The 19,054-nt window shown below is 44.5% G+C and overlaps 1 protein-coding gene across 2 annotated transcripts; it reads right to left on the bottom strand.

Annotated features, from left to right (window-relative positions):
* Positions 1-215: 215 nt before the first annotated feature.
* On the bottom strand, positions 216-19,012 carry PLOD1 (procollagen-lysine,2-oxoglutarate 5-dioxygenase 1). Of its 2 annotated transcripts, XM_042051351.1 has the most exons (21): positions 18,282-19,012; positions 17,552-17,673; positions 16,202-16,778; positions 12,370-12,461; positions 11,761-11,897; positions 10,970-11,133; positions 10,650-10,762; positions 9,311-9,374; positions 8,122-8,219; positions 7,692-7,793; positions 7,447-7,578; positions 7,036-7,157; positions 6,273-6,377; positions 5,710-5,835; positions 4,757-4,898; positions 4,141-4,254; positions 3,801-3,866; positions 3,376-3,480; positions 2,846-2,992; positions 2,410-2,535; positions 216-2,148 (listed from the first exon to the last, which is right to left on the bottom strand). In XM_042051351.1, exons 3-21 carry the CDS (start codon positions 16,701-16,703, stop codon positions 1,993-1,995), a joined length of 2,613 nt encoding a protein of 870 aa, XP_041907285.1. In that variant the 5' UTR covers positions 16,704-16,778; positions 17,552-17,673; positions 18,282-19,012; the 3' UTR covers positions 216-1,992. The 2 variants fall into 2 exon arrangements, with proteins under 2 accessions (XP_041907285.1, XP_041907284.1); XM_042051350.1 differs by lacking the exons at positions 17,552-17,673; positions 18,282-19,012 and having other exon boundaries at positions 16,202-17,262.
* Between the last annotated feature and the right edge of the window lie 42 nt (positions 19,013-19,054).

The following is a 19,054-nucleotide window of genomic DNA, read 5'->3' as shown; positions in this document are numbered from 1 at the left end:
TCACGGGAAAGGGTTCAGTGTGAGCTCCCCGCGCTCAAACCGTACAGCTCGTTAACGCCCACCACCGAACCGGCCCGAGGAAACACACAACAAAATAAGGGGGAAAAAAACCCACTTACTGCTGAATAAATACATAATACACATTTTGGACATCTCGACGACTGGCTTATCAATCCCTTCGTTTGGTAACAGATTCTGGATTTCACGTACCAGGATTTAGTAAAGGACAATCACTATATGAATTTATTGCTTGTGAAACACGCTAGTCTGGCATAATGGTGTCTGATAAGCAGAGCAGGTATCTCACAGGCACAGGCACAAAAGGTTTCTGCCCCTTCCCTCTGAAAGGAATGAGAAGGAGGCGTCTTTACAAACAAACTGTGGGTCTGCTGGTAGATAAAGCCAGATAGTGAGAGGTAAAAGAAGCAATGGGAGGAACCATAAATTCCATAGAAATTCCACTAATTGACACAGACTGTTACTCACCCAAGGCCGTGCTAAATCCCTGAATTTAGAGAAAAAGAACAGAGACACAAGGGAAAAGGGGGGGGGGGGGGGTGTGTACACATTAGAAGGGGACCTGTATTAGGCGATTTGGGAAGTCTGTACCTCTCAAGTACCTCAGCCAATGGGGAAAGAGAGAGGGAAATGCGGCCGGGAAATTAGGATAAAAAGGAGGCTGCGTCCTCTAACAATTTGAGAGACCCCAGGGGAATGCCCCATGGCCTCTCCCTTTATTCATGAATAAAGCTATGTGACTTGTCTGTCTCCTTTTTGGACATAAACCTCTGTTGCTTGTGGATTAATTTTCCTGACACCTCTCTAACCACAGGTCTAGTCTAGACATATTTTTACACCTACTAGTTCACAATCTCTCAGCATTTCCTAGCCACTCATTTCTATCAGCCTTGACCCCACTGGAGAAGTTTCTGCAATGGAGTCTTTTGGTTTTCAATCTCAAATAATAGAAACACTGAATAATTATTTCCTCTAAGAACCAGAGAACAGCTCTTTCCATCTAATGTGAATAGGCCATCAAAGAAAATTATCAAAACTATCTCTGACAACTGGAATGAGGCCACCAAAGACCACTAGGACCTCTGGGTTTTTATCCAGAGATTAATCAGAGCTTTTGATAATTGTAACATGGTATAGAACAGAGACAATTCTGCAATTAAGCCTTCCTGACTGATGTAGTGGTTCCCAGCCTTACCTTTCTTAGATTTACTCTACATATTGACATGGCCTGAATTTGTGTGGGTATGTCTGCTGCTCTTAGCTGGAGAAACAGAAGGTGGGGGGGCTTTTATCTCTTCAGTCTAATCCCAGAGGTAAAGCATCATCAGAGGACCTTCCTTTAGCTAATCAGAAGCACCTATGTTGTCACTGCTGCTCCTTTGAACTTTGTGATTTGCTTGCAAGGACAGCAAAGAGTTAAGGAATCAGATGATCTTCAGGCTCTTACTATTCAGTTTCATCTGGAGTGACATTTAACTGTTATGACTCGTGGAGTCAGCTCCCTGATTGATTTATATTTGGAATAATGTCCAGGAATTATTGTCTAACATCCAGTCCCATATATGCTGTGGATGACAACAGGCTTCCAGCTTGTAACTCCAAAAAGCTGGATTTCCAGTCCAAAAAAGCATTTTTTAAAGCAAATCAATCAGTGATGAAGGTTCAAGTAAATGGCACATTCAAGAAACAGTGGATGAGGAGCAGAATCAAAAATGAAGGCACAAAATCTCCTTTGGACTTCTACAGCAATATTCCTAGATATTACCTGCAGTATCAGAGGGAGATCTTCCAGTAGTGTCTTAGAGTGTCTAGGAGTCTTAGAATATCATTAAAAATCATATTAAAAATCATATAAAAATCAATATCCAAACAGCTTTGAACAATGCCTTAGAAACTCTCAGCAGCGTTCCCTCTTTCCACTCAAAGTCAGCAGTGAGCAGGGCCAGGGAAAGGTCCTTCCTGGGAAGCATGACTCTAGGGGTCAAGAAAGGACACTGCGATGTAGCGGGTTCCTTTGGTGGTTGGAAGACCTTCATGGTAGTGGGTCAGGCGTCCTGGATGCATAAGGGTCCACCCTTTCCGTGGAGCTCGAATGGAGCAGTTGTAGCGGAGGAACCGGCAGCCTCCTCCCTGGTGGGAACACAAGAGACATATTAGCTTGAAAAAAGGACCTCAGGGAAGGGGTCCCTGCCTTCTGACAGCACTTCTGAAAATGTGAGAAGGTGCTTGGGGAATCTCCTGTATTCTGATGCATTCAAAAATCTCTTTCCTAGCCTAAGCCAGTCATTAATTGTAATCCTTAATGCAAAGGTGCTCGATGTGGATCGGGGAAGGGTTTTCAGCTGCTCCAAGGGGCTGTACTGCACTCCTGACCCCCCGGCACACACTCACCTCATAGTCAATGCCAACTCTGTTCAAGGCAATGTTGATGGTGAAGGTGGACGCGTCATGGTGGGGCATTAGGGATGGCTGCTCATCAGGTTTGTAGCGAACCACAAAGGCCAGTTCAAACTGGGTCTGAGAAAGAAAAACAAATTTCACTCTGTTAGAGGGCTATGGTAGTCTGCGGCTTCTGAGCTGCAGAGCAGGGTGTAACACTGAAATTGCATCCCACTGCTAAAGGAGAAAGGCAACAACCAGGCACAAGAATGTTATTGAGAAATTGCTTATTTCCTAATGCACATACTTATGTCACACTGCAGGGTCAGATCCTCTGTACTGGGAAATAGTGTGTGTATTGCTGGAGGATTCTGGCAGTCTTGTCACAAAGCTGCAGCTGGAGGAGGTGCTGAGCTGACCATGAGTTTTGATGTTAAGGTGGACATACCTTGGTGTAGTATCCTGGGTACAGTTTCTCTGTGATGGGTGCAATATAGTCCAGAAGAAACTTATACCATTCTCTTTCAAAGCCAATTTGGTTCATGTGTATGTCAATAGTTGGCACATTCTCATATCCTCCTTGTATTCTGCTGTCCTGAAATAGAATCAACAGAAATACCCATAAGGATGGGAACCGTGGAGCTCAGGAATGAACAAACAGTACTTGTTTCTGGTAACTACAAATAAATATGATGTTTCTTTATCAGAATTTGCAGGATGGAAAGCTCATTTCAAACAATAATTAAACCCTAAGGGAAACAATATTACCATCAGAGAGGCTGAACACTGGAACTTCAGAGGACACTGAAGAAGACTCAGGGAAAAATCAGAGATAATCAGGAGCAAAATTAAAGTACTGTTTCTACTTTTCTGGTTTAATTCGGGATCTAATGCCTTCCCACAGGAGGCACTGCTACCACCAGAAATGCACAGAAAATGCTGTGGCCCAGAACTCGAAGGGCTCCTGCTTTTACTTACCGTGTTGTCACCTGTGGACCACTGGCCATAATGTTCCATTTCTTCCACCAGCTCATCACAGGCAGTGTCAGTGAATATGGGGAACCAGTAAACATCTGGGCAGGGCTGCAGATAGCAAACAGGTGAGAATAGCAGAAACAAAGACAGGTGCTTGAGGCAAAAGAAGTAAGACTAAACTGAGTGTAAACTAAGTGGAAAGAAACTAAAATATTGAGGATAGAAATTTTTCTTCTTTTTTATGTGCCCCACTTCCACTTAAGAGAGCTGGAGATGTACTTGTAAAAGAATGATTTGGCTCTAAAAGTACTTTCAAGGTCATGTTTCCTGCACTGAACTGCTTATTCCTGAGAATTACAATAACAACGATAAAGCGTTGTCCTGATGCTCATCTCCCATTCTGATGGATAAGAGTGATGTTTTCTTACCATTTCTATCAATTTCCCTTTCAGAGCTGCTGTGTAGTTTTCATGGATGTACTTTTCTCTCCAGTCCTGCAATTAGAAGATAAGGAAACCAGTAATTTCTGTGGGGCCCCTACTTAAAGAGGTAATAAAAGGCCAGACACTCATGCAAGCAGTATTTTACAGGCGTTGCAGATCCATATGTTATGAATCCCAAAAACACGCTCTCTTTAAATTCTGTAACTGTGCTCTTCATCCCACCTGAGAGACACCATTATTACAAAGCCTGGACTTCCCATAGTGGTGAAACTAATATCAGATCTTCCCACATTGCTGTGCCTGCTGAGTATGCAGGTTATCTCACCTCAGGATTGCTGAATATTTGCCAGAGATCATTGTGAAGGTGACTTGTCTGGTAATTCTCCAGAGACAGTATGTGTCCGAATTGATGCCGGTTTGTCAGGTACATAAACACTCCCTGCAGGACAGAGAGAAATACTAAAGGCCTCGTATTTCTGAGAGCCACCATGAAACTAAGCACTGGACAGTTCTCCAAGCTGTTTATTTACTCATTCTTGCTCCTGTGGGCTTTCAGTTTTATTTCCACCCTGGATATGAGAAACTTTGAAAGGTTATAGGCAGAGACAGTAATTCTGTGTCTTGTCAGCCAGGACTGGAAGCAGAGGAGAGCAGCTGTTGTGAGATTAGGGTCTTCCTTCTTACCCTGTCAATCCCATTTAGAGCAGTCCTGAAAAGGCCCAATAATAACAAAAATGTTATCCATGTTTAGTGGTCCATGGCTATGCATGGTTTCACAGCAAGACTGAAGTCCCATGTTGTTCCAAAGTCTGCACTGTACTGACTAGTACCAGTTCACCCTATCCCTGCCCTGGCAGAACTGAATGCCTTGAAACTACTTAATCCTGTACCCTTCACCCTGGCATGCAGCTCTCCTCTGCCAGCCTCTCTCCTCGACTGACCTGATTCCGAACGTTGTGGCAGAAAGCCATGTCAGCATCCAACTTGCCACTGTGGAACAGATCTCCCTGGTCAAGCTCCAAATGCAGAGCCTTGGCTTTAACCATGTAAACACTGCTGATGTAGGGAACATTCCAAAGCCCACTGAAACACATGGGAAGAAAAGTGAGACTTGAAATACCACTAAGACAGATACTGCTGGACCTGACAGGATGACAGGCAGCACTGCAACATCAGCCAGGCTTGCCTAAATGAGGCAACTCAGAACAGCAGGGAGAAACCATACCAATAGATATTGTCATTCCAGAAAAAATTCACTTATATTTCCCAGAGCTTTTAAGCTGCACAAATGCTAGTCCACTGTGAAAGCAATTAATTGCTACTGTGTGTTTTTTCTAGGGACATAATTAATAGTTTGAATCTCTTCCCAGAGAGATCAACATATTTTTTCCAGTGATTTAAAGAAACTGAACCAGCCAAAAGTGCATAAGCTGATTTCCAGAGTTTATTGCACATACAACGGCCTTTAAAAAAGAGGGTCCCTCAAGAATATGAATGAGTTGACAATTCTATTTTGTGAATCTTCCATTCAAGGATCACCTGGTATTTTCTGAAGATTTATCTGACAGAGATTAAACAGCACTTTACAGGATTTTAAGAATCACACTAACTATAATCCCCAGATGGGAAATCATGACATGAGTAAAATGAGATTATTTCAGCAGTCAGCACTCTCAAACCCTTACTCTGATCATAAGAAAATCTGCCCCAAGTATGTTATTGTCTCTGCTCAGGGGAAAATATAAAGCAGCTTCCAAATGGGAGCAGAGACTTCTTTTCCTTTCCTATACACAAAGACATTTGCACTCTCTGGTTCTTTGCCATCATTTTGATGATGCAGCAAGCTTTGCATTTGAGGGATTATATCAGTGAGAAGCTCTCTTTGCATACTTACATTCTCCGCCTTTGAACAATATCCACGTAATCTTCTGAGCGGGCATAGTATCCATCAGGGCTCAGCGCTCCCCAGAAATTGGACCACAGCTTCTCATGACGGCTTACCAGGGGGGCAATCACCAGCCTGGAAGCATGAAAGAAAAAGGAATTGCAGGACAGGATGTTACTACAGGAAGAAAATGAAAATATTTACAAACCCCAGTACTGTAAGAGCTATTTCCTCTCTCACTTAGAGTTGCTGTTTTGCTAACTCTGTTGGAATGAAAGGCCACATAAGAAAGGGTAAATATGGTCCAAATCTCCTCTCTAACTGCACCCTGCACCAGGTCTGTTAGAATCTGATTTGTTCTAGTGACTACATAAAAATAAAGCTAAGGATGATTTACATCTCCTGCCTAAAACCCAGGGATTACAACTACAGTAAAAAAAACCACATAAGAGGTTTTTGGCTAACATCCCATCTCTGGCACAGCTCTCCTGGTTCCCTACACATCTCAGGGATGTGCACTGAATTCCTCATGTGAGATGACCAGTAAGCATTGCTCATACCAAAGAACTCACTTGTTTTGTTCAATCAGGATCCTCAGAGTCTCTGTGTTCTTCAGAACTACCTCAGCATCCAGGCTAAAGTAATAGTCACAGTCAGGATCCTTCCTGCACAAATCCCTACAGCCAGAGAAGAGAAAAGTCACATCCTAAACCAGGGGAAGACAAAGGACAGAGCACCAAGAATTCCTTCTTTGTAGTCTAAAGGTCTTCTGAGTGCTCAGAAAAGTTTGGTTTAATGTAACAACCCAGAGGGCCAGCATAGTACAAGCACAGCAGATTCAGTATCCAATAGCAGATACTGAGACACAGCCAAAATCACCTTTAGCAAACTTTCCTCAGCTCAAACTGAAGAGGTTCCCATTTACAGATGGCCCAAATCCACACCAGAGCTCAAACCTCCTGATCATAGACAGGAAGATACTCTCTCACTAGTTCTTAGATTTGCTACAACGCTCCTCCTCTTCAGAGACATAGGTGAGTATTCTTTGTGCTCTGTGGCTGGGTATACAGATGAGGGTAGGAGATAAAGGGTTATCCTTCTGTCAGAACAAAGGACGAGTGAGAACTTAGTTTCTGAAACTGAACAAAGTGAGCTGGTATGGAAGCTGATTTTTTCCCAATATATAAGGGCATCAGAGTTAGTGCTAGAAAAACTGAAAGGATAACTGAAAAAAGAAAAGCAGTCACTTGACAGGAATGATCTCAGGAAAAACAGATGTCTTAGTTTGGACACGGGCTGTCTCTGCTGGCTATCATGTATGGCCTCTTCACTTACATGCCCAAGTTACGTGCCTCAGCATTCTCCATCTCATCCTCTGGTCCGATCACTTTGACAGTGAGATATTCTTTGCCATGCTCTTCTACAAAAGAGTCTACCTCCATCAAGTGATGTTCCTCCTATTCCAAAAGTAAGGAAAAACAGGTAAGATGGACTCATCCAGGCCACTCGGCCTCCTGAAAATGAGTAGAGGGGCAACAGCTCTTAAGCCCACTTCTGCACATCTACAGGTGGATGGATGGGTGTCATTGCAGATAAGTATGCAACCATATGGATGCCACTGCAGATAAGTACTGTGATTACACAGCCTGGAAGTCTAGCCCAAGGCTGCAAAGGTGCCTAGAGTAGAGGAGGAGGTGTACATTTTCCCAGCATTTGGTAAGACCATCACAAGCCAACTTCACTTACATGATTGTGAATAAAGAGCTGGATTCGTTGCTTTGGGTAATGAAGGTTACGAAGCCGCAAGAAAAACTGGGAGAGGAATGGGGTGGGCTGCTCGATGAAAATGCCGATCAGAATCATTGGCAATGCCTCATCCTACATTCAGGGACAAGAGGAGAGAGAAGTGGTGAGTTGTGTTTCACATCAGACACATAGGATCCCATCATAAGACTTGTTTTGAGAGCTTTGAATAGACATAGAAGCCTTACCTTAAACCCCGTGAGGCTTCGCAGACCTTCGTCACACACCGTGCAGCCAGTCTCAAATGTCCATATTTGAGGAATGTAGTTTCCCAGGTAGTTCAGCTGCAGCTGCAAAAGGCAATTTGCCACATTATGCATTACAGGGCCGGGGAGTTTCTTTGTGTGCACCCCCACTGTGAGATCACATTTCAACTTCAATTACCTTCTGCGTGAACTAAAGAATCTGAAAAGCTTGACAGCCTGAGGGTCCAGCTACATGTGGTTCTTTGAACCAGATCCATTTTGCTGCTAGGGGCCTGGACTGCTTATTGTTTCTCAAATGGAAGCACACGGCATAAGTCAATATATGTGAAGGCAGTAACCTGATCCATCAAGCCTAAAGGGTCACTTTGCAACAAACACAGACCAAATCTTTCTCTCAGGACAGTCCACTTACCTTGGTGGGTCCATTTCCATGGATCACCACAGGCAGAGTGTCATATAACAAGTTTCTTGCTCTCACTCGTGAGTTTTCAAACTTCAGTACTATCTCATCTGGAAATGACATTGTCATTATGTTAAGGTTTTTATTGATAATTAGAAGCACAATGCCTCATTTATACTGAAAAACTGCTGAAAAATGAAAGTGTGGACAATGGATAACTGTGCACAAGTAGTTTAAGGGCTATAGACCAAATCTGTAAAGGAGAAAAAAATATTCAGAATGATCCTGTGAGGTAACAGAAGGATGGCTGGGAAGCTGGACAATGTCTGGGAATTGGCAGAAGCCATACTGAAAGATTCTTTCAAAACTGGCATTGACAAACTGTGCAGTGAGGAACAGCTACTGATGACAGGGACAGCTATTGACAGGAGGATTCAGGCTCTTCTCACCTAAGTGTTCTATGCACCTCTCTTTGTCACCCCTCACAGAAGTCCATCCTCCTGGCAGAGATCATCCAAGATGTTGCCTCAACACAACCACACAAAATCCTTTGGAAAAAAGACTAGCACAGATACAAGCTGCAGTCTGTCATTGATATGATGAGCACAGGAGCCAAAAACTACACTGCCATTATCACTTTTTACCTGACCAGAATGAATATGGAATGGTGCAAGACTGAAAACATTAAGGCAGTACTGTCAGGAGAGTAAGTGAATCCCTCTTGCCAGGACTAGCAAAATCAATCAGCAGGTCAGGTCAGAAGCCTGGTACAGTCAGTGAGTGTTCACAGGCGTATCTGGCTACTTCTCACCTCCTATGGCATTCCAGCATGGCTCTGAAGCGGAAAGACAGGCAAGCCCTAGGCAGCGCTGTGTGTTATCACTTGCATTGGAAGTCCCTCCCAGTTTCAATCCCCAAGGCTAATGCAATCCGACATGCCTGGAGATCAAAGTGGCAAGGAGGTGTAGGATGAAAAACCTGACCTGCATTCCCTGAAGTGGAGAAGCAATTGCAATGAGAACCTAGTTGGTCACAGTGGAATTGTAAACAAATCCCAGAACTCTAGCAGAGACTTTTACTAAATCTTATTCTGTGGGAACAGCCATTTCTGAAATACAATCCCTTCAGCCATAACTTTATTTCTGGTGTCAACATGCAAGTTGCATTCCAAGGAGAAATGAGCTTCCTTCTTCCATCTCACCTAATGCTCCATTTAGGTTTTGGAAGATCCGGCTTCTGTGGTCTAGACTGATGTTGATACTTTCCTTTAAAAGAATTAGATAAATAACCTTAATTAGAACACAAAAGGCATCCATTCTTTACATGCAATGGACCCTATACTCAGTGAAGATATATCCCATTCCTATAGTAATCTGCAAACTCTCCAAGCTCTGAGGCCTAAAACATTCCCAGATAATCATAATTTTCATTTAAATCTGGGACAATTCACCATTTTCTAGAACAATTTAAATATATTCTATTAGGCAAAACTATGCAGACCCCCTCTCCCCGTTTTAAAGCTGCTGTGGGTATGTCAATAAATCTGCATCATATGAGTGAAGTAGACTTACACACAGTCATATAAACCCCAAATGCATATAATACACAGGAATGTCAGATAGCAAAACCATCTGCTGTGAAAAGTTTCTTGCCTTCTATCCACAGGGCAAGTATGACCCCAAGCATTGCCCCACGTACCAGTGTCAAACCAGAGGACAGTAAGATGCAAGATCAGCTTGTGCAATCTTTGTTTTTATCCATGGTGCAAGTCACACTCTGACTGCATCAGACTGAAATGCAGCTCTGACTTAACAGAGTTCTGTGTCCCTGCAGGCATCTATTAAGACTGATTACTGGAAATGACAGCAGGGTGCTAACATCCGCTGTCTGAGTGCCAAGTCAGGGGAATTGCTCAGCCCTTGTGTGGCACAGGGCCAGAGCTGCAGATGAGAACATTAAAGGAACTGTTCATGTTAAAGTATCACAGGCTGTACTCAGATTTGGGGAACTAAAAAAGTCCAGCTGCTCTAAATGTTCTACCAGCCTTGCTGGTAAAAAGTTGCAAGTCTCTAATTAGTCTGATAGCAGTTCCCTATTTCAAATGTTTCCTCTTGATTTGTGAATTGCTGTTACAGTTTGAATTCTCAGTTCCCATGCATTTGGTCTGTCCCCAGGGACAGACTGGCCTCTGTAATCCACAACTGGGCAGGGACAGCAGAACCAGAATGACCCATGGGCTGGATGGTCTGGCCAGTGCATCACACAGTGCTGGAATGGCAATGCTGCTTCCAGGGTCCATTCCAGGCTTCTGTAGGATGTTACATGGCATTTTCCTAAAATGTACTTCAGTGCTAGGTTGGCTATCTCTAAGTCAGCACTGCACTCTGCAGTTTCACATCCCCTGGGAGGAGGCTGGTTAGTTCCTCCACACTCAACAACTTTAAACACTTATGCTTAAATATAAAAACTTCTAACAACAGAAAATGGGGGCACTGGCTAGAATGCAAATTTTCAGAAACTTAGAATCTAGATACACCTACTCTTTTTTCTGGATCCAAGAAGATACTTGTATAGAAGAGCTGGTCACTGTCATTGTCCTGTCCTTTCCACTCCTCCACAAGCTTCTTCAGGTTTGGAGCATAACCTATGAAGCCTGTGGGAATAAATATAAGGAAGTGTTTCAACCCAGATGATCAAAAAATGGAAGTACTCCTATATACATGTACTTTCACTTCTCTCACATGAAATCTCACTACACCCTGCAGAGAATCATCAACTTTCAGTTTGCTTTGCCATTTCTCCCACAGGTTGAATATGAGGAGAAAGAGGTTCTCAGCTGAAAGCTAGCTCTGTGTCTCACCTCCAGAACCCAGGAAGCGCTTTCCATCTCGCACCCGAGGATACTTGGCTTCCAGCTTTCTGTCAGGATAGATGTAATTCTCTGCTGAGAAAACCACCTTGCTCTTGGCTTGTTTGAACTTCTTCAGCAGTTCTGTGGGGCCCGAAGCAAAGAGCACATCATAGCTAGATAAAGAGACAGACAAAAAAGGACAAAAGGAATGGAATCAGAAAAACATGCCAGTGAGAAAAGTTTCCAGAAACAGCTAATTCTTTGGGAATCCCTCTCTTTTAGTTCTGTTTAACAGTATTATATTTTTTGTAATGCAACAAATTAAAGTATAGTCTTATTTGTATGCTGGGCATATGAAAAGACACTGAGACTCCAAGCCATCCTTTTCTCTCTTCACTTTTGTCTGGCAGACTAATTCTTGGCTCTTAGGATGTGCTGCAGTCCTACTTCACCTTATAAAACAAATAACTCTGGTAAGAAAGGCCTGCTTAGTTCCACAGGAATTGTCTGCTCATTCTCTGCAGATAGAGGCAGCCAAATTCCACAGTGGCAGAATCAGGTACAACACTATCAACTTCATGCAGGAACTGGCATCAGCTTATTCTGATCAGACCTTCCCAACAGCCACGGATGCAACTCTGAGTGATTCCCAGGAAACTACAGAGAGTTCAGGGGGAAAAAACCAGAGATCTGGACACACTTTTCAAAACAAATCAATTTCACAGTTCATTTCTTCTCAGTGAGAACCTGTCCAAACAGCCTTAAGATTCAGTTTGTGGCAAATGTTTTCCAACCATTACCTTTCTACAAAAAGGATGATCAAGTCCTCCTTATCCACATACTGCTTCAGAGCTGACTTCAGGAGACGGACCTTCTGCCCACCTCCAGCTGGCTGCTGGTCATCTCCACCCTGCCACTCCTCATCCAGCCCCAGCACCTACACAGCGACAGGCACATGGTGACCTCAACAGGGCACTTAAAGGAAAGGACCAGAACCCACAAACATACTGGTCCTGATAACTCCCAGTGCAATTCACACCAAAAATAACAGCTCCAGGACAAATGGACTAGGCAGCCTTTGATCCACTCTCTGGGCTGGACAGTCAGTGTAACATACAGCACAGTGACAAAGCATTCCTAGCCACAGGGACAGGAGCATGCTCCATACTGTGTGTCTTGGCAGTGAAATGGAAAAGTGCCATGAGGCTCCCTTGACCAGGAGTTATGGATCTCATCCCAAGCCAGCACTCAGAATACTGCAGAAATGACCCAGTCGCAGTACTTCTCAGCCAGCTGAGCAGGTGTGTCCTCTCTTGAGCTTTTATTTAATCACTGTGAGGCCAAGTCTTATCCATTCCACAATTTGAAATTCCCATTGACCAACCACCACGGAAGCTGCTAGACATCACCTGCACTTTGTAGTTGAAGAATTGGGCTGATCTTCTGAAGCGTTGAAATCCTTCAGTCTGCTTGGTGGCAACAGTCAGAACCAGCAGGTTTTCTGCACACAGGTGAAAGCACAAGAGATACTCAGCTCGTGTTGTTTCCACGCCTAACTTGATTGTGGTTATAAAATGAAAGATTATGTAAAGATACAATTCCATTGCCTGAGTTCTGAGCTAAAAAAAGAAAATAAAATGTATTAAGTGGTTTGTTTGCCCTGCTAGTGAAAGCTACAATTCTCTTCTCTCACACAGAGTACAAAGGAAATTAAACTTGAAGATAAAAAAATAGAATTACTACAAAATGCCCATTTGGAAGTCATCCATTTAATGCTGTTTTGACTTTCTGTTCCCCACAGAGCTGTTTTTTTGTCACTCAGCATTGACTGGATGTAGGGAAAACCAAAATTAGACTAAATGTTATTATTCTCTCCCCATGGCTGCTTCAAATTTCTACTGCATTCCTGAGGCATTTTCCAGTTTTTTCATACATATTCAGTGTGAATTTAATTGTGCTATAATTTTCATTTGCGTTGTCCTCACAAACTTGCTTTTCATTTCCAGTCCCTTAAAAATCATAAAACTAAATCCTGAAGCTCTCTTTCAGAAGTTTCTCTGTGGTACCCTGAAATATGGTTTTTACGTGGAAGTTCTGGTTTCCTCATCGCAATGATGAAATGTTAATACTTCACCTTAAGAGTTTTGCTGAAGTAGGAATTTGTATAGGCTCTGGCAACAGTGCTTAAATGCAAATCCTGGCCATCCGATTTAAACATCAGAAAATACCAGGAAAAACTAAAGGAACATTTTCTTGGCCTCAGCAAGCTTTTTTTGGAACAATTATTTTTTTCAATGGATGTACCAGATGTATCTCCCTCAGGTACCCAAACTGATATTCTGTGTGGTTTTAGAGAGGAAGGATCTTGAAGCTGGAGTTATAAATGGACCTGACAAAGGCAGCAAAAGTAAAAAAAAAAGTGTAAGACTCCAAGTTATGAAGAAAGAAGATATTCCCAAAGAAATTCCCCAGATCCTTTACCTGCATCAGAATAAAAAAGAGAGGAGAGATTGAGAAAAGTCAACAGGTCAAGTCTAATTTTATTTATTAGACATGTGCACAAAGTGATAAATAAAAGAATATGAATCCCATATAAGTGCAGTTTTTAAGGGCAGATTTTTAGACATATGAAGTGCATTCCTAATCGAGCCCTTCCAGCACACTCCAGTGCCTTGTGTCCAGCCCAGTCAAAGGGAGCAAACAAATGAGTAAAATATGTATGTCCTCAGGCAACATGTTAAAGCCATTAAAGTTTCTAGCCATATGATGGCACACAGAAAGCCACATCAGCTTTATGAGAGAGCTCTGAGCTCATGGATTTTGAGAAGGTGAGGATCATACTGCTGAGGAAGAGGGGGACAAACATGGGTTTGCCAGAGAGGAATGTAAAGACAATGCTCAAATTCTAGTACCTGAGGGGAGAAACCATGTGATAATGATAAGGGAAGGAAAGAAAGAAAGGATCATGACTACTGTGCAATTATTTCAGCCCAAAATCTGAGGCATCTCACATTAAATAAATCATTAATTCATTTTCATGCTGCCACCCCAAGAAAGCCACACACCGTTTATGACTTGACTGCCAAAAGTTTGCTGGACAGGATGAGCGCTAAAAGCTCACACAGAACAGGAAGCAGTGTCCTATTTCTAAGACAGAAAAGGTCTCTCCATGCAGTCTGTGAACTCAGAGGAGCATGAAAAACCAGGACAAAGACCACTCTCATCCCCAGCAGAATTCCAAGTTACAGATTCCCTGTGGGGTAGGATGCTGAGAAACACTAAGCTCAGTTTCTGTTCCAAGAACTCTCTGCAGTAGCGAGAGCTTTCTATCCCAAGAGACATTCCTCCAGCTTAGCACTGGAAGTTTGTGCTGAGCTATGCTGCCTCCACTCCTTCTGCTTTAACCCTTTCTTCTCTTTCCCAAAGATTTTGCTGAACACTGATGCAGCTGATAGGTACTTCCAGGGACAGAGCAGTAAACCCTCTTACTTTCAGTATTACATGCAAACTTTTCAAAACATCCTAAACAGATTGATGCTTCCCTGTTTCCCATATCCCACAGTCAATTTCCATATGTAGAAATGCAGCCTGTTCTGCTAAGCTGGGCCTCCTGGGCCTAAAGGCTCCCTGGGCTACACTGACAATTAGGAATTGTATAAATACATTTAATAATGGGATGGCTGCATAATACAAACACAGGGTGGTTAACAAAGCAATCACTGGACTCAAAACCAGGGGAGCTGGACTGTATTGCAGGACAAAGAGCCAATCATGCTATCCCTGTTTCTCCATCTGTAGAATGATAAAAGAGAACATTTACCATGTTTGTGAAGGTTTTAGAGCTCTATAGATGAAAAGGATTCAGTAAGAACAAAGCACTGGAACAGGAACCCTGATACCAAGATCACAATTAAATGATTCAGTAAACTTCTGAGTTTTTATAGGGAATAAAAATCAGAGACCAGATGAGTTCAGTAACAAAAAAAAATTAAAGTTATTTACTTCTGCCCTAAGTCTACAGGGAAAGCACAGCTGCAGCTGCATTTTAGGACAAGGAATGAATTTATCCCTGGCTGTGATTTGGGAAATCTTACTGTGCCACTTCCATTTAAGATAGTGTCTGAGAAAATACCATTAATATGGGGATCAAATAGAAAAAAAACAGTGTACAATTTAACAGTGGATCATATATTCTCTGTATTACATTTACAGAAGATTTTTTTAAAATTCTATCAGCTACAGATAACTATGCAGAGATCTTTTGCAGAGATCTAAAAGAACATCCAGGAGAGAAGACAGGTATCATTACTCTCACATTACTCTGGGGAAGCTGAGGCAGGGGAAAGGTGAGGCATTTTTTCTTCAAATCATGCCAAAAGTGATGGGTTCAGAAAGCAGCTCATTCTAAATCCCTCTTCCTAACCAATTTACCTCATTCTCTTTCCCAGCCCTTGGTTTTATACCTCTAGTGCATTCTTAAATCTTACTAAAACCATGGAAGATTTGGGATGTGCAAGGAAGGCAGGATAGTACAGAGATTCTTTGTTTTAATTATGCCACTACAGCCAAAGAACTCCCAACACCCCCATAGATGCACACTAACTGTATTATGTACATATATAATAAAGGTAGTTATACCAGAATCATGCTGTGAAGGGAAATATTCTAGGTAACAAGATTAAATCTCCTCCTAATTGCCACTTCTCTAATGAAGACAGAGATAATTATCCAAACTTCTTGGCAGAGTGACAGTGTGTGAACCACTTTGTCAGTGCTGCTGACATTCTGTAGCTGCCCTAATCCTCTGCTGTTCTACCAACCACTCCAGGGCTTCTACCAACTGTTTATGGGGAGACAGACTGATGTTATTTTAGGAGCATCCCTGATCTTGAGTCACAGTGTGGCCAGTCTGGGATCAAATGCGCTCCCGTTACCTAATTCTTGAACCGCCCAAGTTCAAAAGCAGGCTGACCGAGGTGGGATGCAACCCACGGGACCAAGAGTCCTTCGCTGGGATGAAATGACGTCTCACGAAACTCCGAGCTGTGAGCTGCCCGAGGCTCGAGGCGCCGCCCAGGGGCTCACACTCTGCCGTGGGCTCGGGTCGGGCAATGCTTGGGAGCGAGACCAGGACGCCGAGGCCAGCAGTGGCACCCACAGCGGCTGTGCTCGTCCATCAGCCTGGCCGCCGGCTCCCCATGCTGCCGATCCCCCCCGTGCCCCGCGCAGCACCCCCCTTACCTTCCTGCTGGGAGGCACGGCCACCCCCCGCCCCGAGCAGGGCCAGCACCGCCCAGAGCAGCAGCATCGCCGGAGGCACCATGGAGGCGGCTTCCCCGCCCGGACCCCGCTCCAGGAGCTGACACTGACCGGCAGCAATGCCTGCGAGACGGACCGGGCGACTCCGGGGCTGCCGGAGCTGTGCCACGCACCAGACCCACCCGGCGGAGACGGGCGGAGGAAGCGAGGAGGCGATGGCTCCTCCTCCCGGGCCGCTCCGGCCCCCACAAGAGGCGGGCGGGCAGCCGGGGCAGGGCTGGGAGACGAGGCAGGACGTGCTGGGACCGCGTGGAAAGCGAGGCAACATCGAGACGGGGAGCTCGTGCGTTTGATCCCGGAGCTGCAGCGGCTTTGCCTGGGATGCGGGGTCTAGCCGGGCTTGACTGCGGGGGCCGGGCAGTGTGCGGAGCACGCGCGGCGCTGGGACACCGGGCAGTGGATGTGCAGAGGGGCAAATAGGCATTGAGCAAATTCCTGTGTAGGAGCAGAGGAGTCAGTCTCTGGCCAGCTGCAGCTGGCTGACACTTATGGGACATTTCTGTACAAAAAGCAAACCAAGAAATTGATTATAATGTTATGCACAGCTCTAGAAACTGGAAGCCTTATTACATACCTTCTTCATACCTTCTTCCTACCTGTCAGCTCCTATGTTTCCTTTGTGAACACAAAATCTGCAGTGTTTTTGTTTCCTGTACTAACTGGTTTTCTCTGGCCATATACACATCTTTAGGTCTTACATTAATCTCTGTGGCCTTGTGCTGGGTTTTCTTGCTGTAGCCCTGATCACTTACCCAGGCATCTTTTTCTATTTCATTCTGCCTTTGAGAACAGGTCAAATAATCCTGTCTTAGAAAGTTATACTTCTTAAAATAAACGTTTGCTTTTCGGTCACTTCTACAGTGCAGTGAATGTAAGGTTTAGATGTAGGAAAACCCTTCTGAGCCTGCAGGACACCAGATAAGGAGCTACGACTGACAGATCCTATGTGAGGCCTGTCAGTAAACCATCTCTTTAAATTAACAGAAATCACAGATATAACAGGGTTCAGTTTAAAAAAAAAAAACCAAACCAAACAAACAAACAAAAAAACCCCAAACAAAACAAAACAAAAAAACCCCCCAAGAAGGCATGATCTTAGAGGAGAAAAAATCAAGCACGTTAGAAGGGCCACACTGTACCTACCTGATATAACAGCATCATCCCAAAGAACTCCCATTAAGTTTGTTTGTTCGCTGAGAATATTCTTGAGTGTATTCAGAGCACTTTTCCTTCCATTCCCTCTCCCCAAAGCAGGAATTCCCTCATAATTACCAGGTAAACAGAACAGTCCTCATGCTCAAGTGATGAGCATTCCAGGCAACAACCCAAGGAAATACTAGTTCTCTCTAAGATGGTGATTTCAGGAAACCTCCTTTTGCAAAGCTCCCAGTTTCCTTAAATTTAAAAAAAAAAAAAAAGAGAGAGAGAGAAAGAGAGAACATACTTTCTCTTTAGATTTCTTCAGTACTTTGCAGGACCAGACAAAGCCCGTGATAAATCTGTAGCAGCTTCAACAGTTTAAGACAGAAGCCACAGCAAAGATGTTCAGTCCTTCACCTTCAGACCTTAGACTGAGAGCTGGGACTCAACGTGCGTTTTTAAAATTGCAAGTTTCTCGTTTTAATGAAGTTAAATCTCTCCAGTCTAAAACGAAAGCAGTTTTGCACACTTGAAATCATGAATGCCTCATTGTTTATGCTACTATACCCAGGCTGTCTCTGTTTGACAGCTTTGTATTCTGCAGCTATGCCCACCCAACAAGCACATTTCCCCCGTTTGTGTGTTTGCACTGCTCTGTGCGCTAGCTGCAGCCGGCTGCCTGTCTTTTTAAAGAGAGCCAGCTGCCAATGCAGATGTTCCAGTGAGTACGTGCAACACGTGCTCCAGGCGGAGCAGCAACTTCCTAAAAACTGGAAGGGCCAGAGCTCCGTTCTTACAGCAGCCTCAAAGCTGAGACACCACCAGCCCCATTGAAACCTTCAAGGAATGGGGTCTCACTCACCGTTTTGGGATCCCAGTGCCTCCCCCAAATCAAACAGCTCATGTGCAGGAATAAATTTAGAACGTGTCTCCTCTGTTTCCCTTCACTGAGCTGGTTCATTGCCTCAACCTGGTCGAGAATTTAACATTTCACTTTAACTCACAGTGTTTCCGCCTAATTTGCTTGAAACTCTGTTTCTCGTTCTGTCTTTCGAGCACTGCTCTGGATACAAAGCTTTCCTGTGCACATCTAAGACACGTGAGAAAGTTTGTTCCTCTATTTACTTCATAGTGGAACACACTTTGATAGAACTTCCTTTCCCGCATAGTTTCTGTTGTGGTAAGGCACTAAACTGCCACGGGAATTACGGAAAACCTCTCCAGGCCTTTTCGATCCGTGCAGTGACCCGGGCAGGAGACACAGAACCTCAGCCCTGGGCTGGAGCTGCTCGAAAACACCCGCGGATACAGCAGAGGGAGAGGGGCAGGGGCGGGCAGGGCCGGGAGACAGGGGGTTGGAAGTCGGGGTCCCGGAACCGGCGGGGTTGGAGGCTGGGGATCCCGGTGCCGGGAGAGGGCGCGATTGGAAGTCGGGGGTCCCGGAGCTGAGGAAGCTCGGAGCCGAGAGGGGTCCCGGTAACGGCAGGGGCCCGGAGCCGGTGGGGCCCCGAGCAAGGGGAAACCTGGAGCCGGGGGGGTTGGAAGCCGGGAGCGATAGAGGCCGGGGGTCCCGGGGGTCCCGGGGGATCCAAGCGGGCCGAGCCGCGTCTCCCCGCCAAGCCCCCCCTCGGGGGC

The sequence above is a fragment of the Corvus kubaryi genome, unplaced genomic scaffold, assembly GCF_017639235.1.
Source record: "Corvus kubaryi isolate FWS band 111438036 unplaced genomic scaffold, C.kubaryi_AGA036_p1.0 75, whole genome shotgun sequence".
Lineage (NCBI taxonomy): Eukaryota > Metazoa > Chordata > Aves > Passeriformes > Corvidae > Corvus > Corvus kubaryi.
The sequence above is the reverse complement of the archived record's forward strand: the minus strand, read 5'-3'. Positions and strand labels throughout refer to the sequence as shown.

What these genes read in the sequence shown, in the direction of transcription:
- PLOD1 (XM_042051351.1), bottom strand. Translation starts at nt 16,703, where the DNA reads ATGCCTATTTGCCCCTCTGCACATCCACTGCCCGGTGTCCCAGCGCCG. An exon ending in AGCTCTTTATTCACAATCAT is followed by an intron (nt 7,158 to 7,446) that starts GTAAGTGAAGTT and finishes CTTTTGGAATAG; the next exon opens with GAGGAACATCACTTGATGGA. An exon ending in ATCCTGATTGAACAAAACAA is followed by an intron (nt 5,836 to 6,272) that starts GTGAGTTCTTTG and finishes TCATGCTTCCAG; the next exon opens with GCTGGTGATTGCCCCCCTGG.